A 1,044-nucleotide genomic window follows, 5' to 3' on the forward strand; every position below is an offset into this window, starting at 1 on the left:
CAGTATTCCCCTCTACTTGAGCTGTCAAAGAAAGATGCCCTGGTAACCAGCAGTTAGTGTAATGGCTATGTCGCTGGCCTCCCACGTAGTCGACCCTGTTCGCATCACAGACCTGGTGGCTTGAACCTCACGCCGGGCACGTGTGTGTGCGTGCCCAAGATCCTGAGAGGACAATGGAGGAGAAGGGATTGTGGCATGGCCATCCCCCCTGGGGGGTGATTTCTCGCTTTCTGTCTCTATGTTTCTCTCTGTCTGGCGAGCGCATGTGCCCTATAACGAAAAAAACTCTCCAAAAAAAAAAAAAAAAAAGAAAGATGCCCCAAACCTATCACTGACATATACACCATCCTGGCTCTGGTTGAATTAATTATGCCGGAAGAGTTTAATACCCATCCTAGTCCAAAGGTGGAAGAACACATACAGGGCGATGGTGATTGGCAGGAGCAGATTGTAGAAGCAGAGGCTGGCTGTGCTTGTGCAGCCCTGCAGGAAGTTTTCCTCCACAGAGGCCGAGTAGAACAGCCCCGCTACAGAGACCAGTGGAATAAGAATAGTCAGCGTAGGGAGAGACAGAAACATCCTTCTCCTCCACTTGTTACCCGCGACCTGTGCTGAAAGGTACTTGATTTTCAGGAAATCGAGCTGCTGTTGTGTGTGTAATTATAAGCTAGTGCTGCTCTGTTTCTTCTTGCTTCTTATTTTGATGTGTTGTCCTGGCTGCCTGTGGTATCATGTTAGGAATCCCATCAGTGATTGGATAGGTTATTCCCAAATCTTTGTTAATCAATTCATTTGTTGTTGCTTCATATCGGAGTGGCTTCTTGGAGAGCGGGCACACCAGGAACTCCAGCAGCGCCAGGTTGAAGGTGCGGGGCCGACTTCTCTGCCCTCTCGCTCAGGTAGGCCGAGTACCTGGTCCCCGCAGCATGCAAGCTCCTACAGCGGGCTGCGCCGCGCGTGTCCCCTGCAGCAACGCGAGCCGGCCACAGGCTCTGTTCAACATGGTCCAGCAGCCCGAGCCCAGCGTGAGTTTTAAGCCACCGG

At 51.8% G+C, this 1,044-nt stretch overlaps 2 protein-coding genes across 2 annotated transcripts; both read right to left on the minus strand.

Moving 5' to 3' along the window:
* Positions 1–317: 317 nt before the first annotated feature.
* On the minus strand, positions 318–581 carry LOC102482771 (phosphatidylinositol N-acetylglucosaminyltransferase subunit Y). The gene has a single exon (XM_006162951.3). It carries the CDS (start codon positions 577–579, stop codon positions 364–366), a length of 216 nt encoding a protein of 71 aa, XP_006163013.1. The 5' UTR covers positions 580–581; the 3' UTR covers positions 318–363.
* A 74-nt stretch (positions 582–655) lies between these two features.
* Positions 656–1,003, minus strand: PYURF (PIGY upstream open reading frame). Its single transcript, XM_006172169.1, is given in 1 exon segment — positions 656–1,003. A coding segment is annotated over 1 exon segment (336 nt). The 3' UTR covers positions 656–667.
* Positions 1,004–1,044: the final 41 nt, after the last annotated feature.

This window comes from Tupaia chinensis, unplaced genomic scaffold (assembly GCF_000334495.1).
Source record: "Tupaia chinensis unplaced genomic scaffold, TupChi_1.0 Scaffold141213_1, whole genome shotgun sequence".
Lineage (NCBI taxonomy): Eukaryota > Metazoa > Chordata > Mammalia > Scandentia > Tupaiidae > Tupaia > Tupaia belangeri.

Bases quoted from the DNA above. Each gene is read 5' to 3' on its own strand.
- LOC102482771 (XM_006162951.3), bottom strand. From the start codon at position 579: ATGTTTCTGTCTCTCCCTACGCTGACTATTCTTATTCCACTGGTCTCT.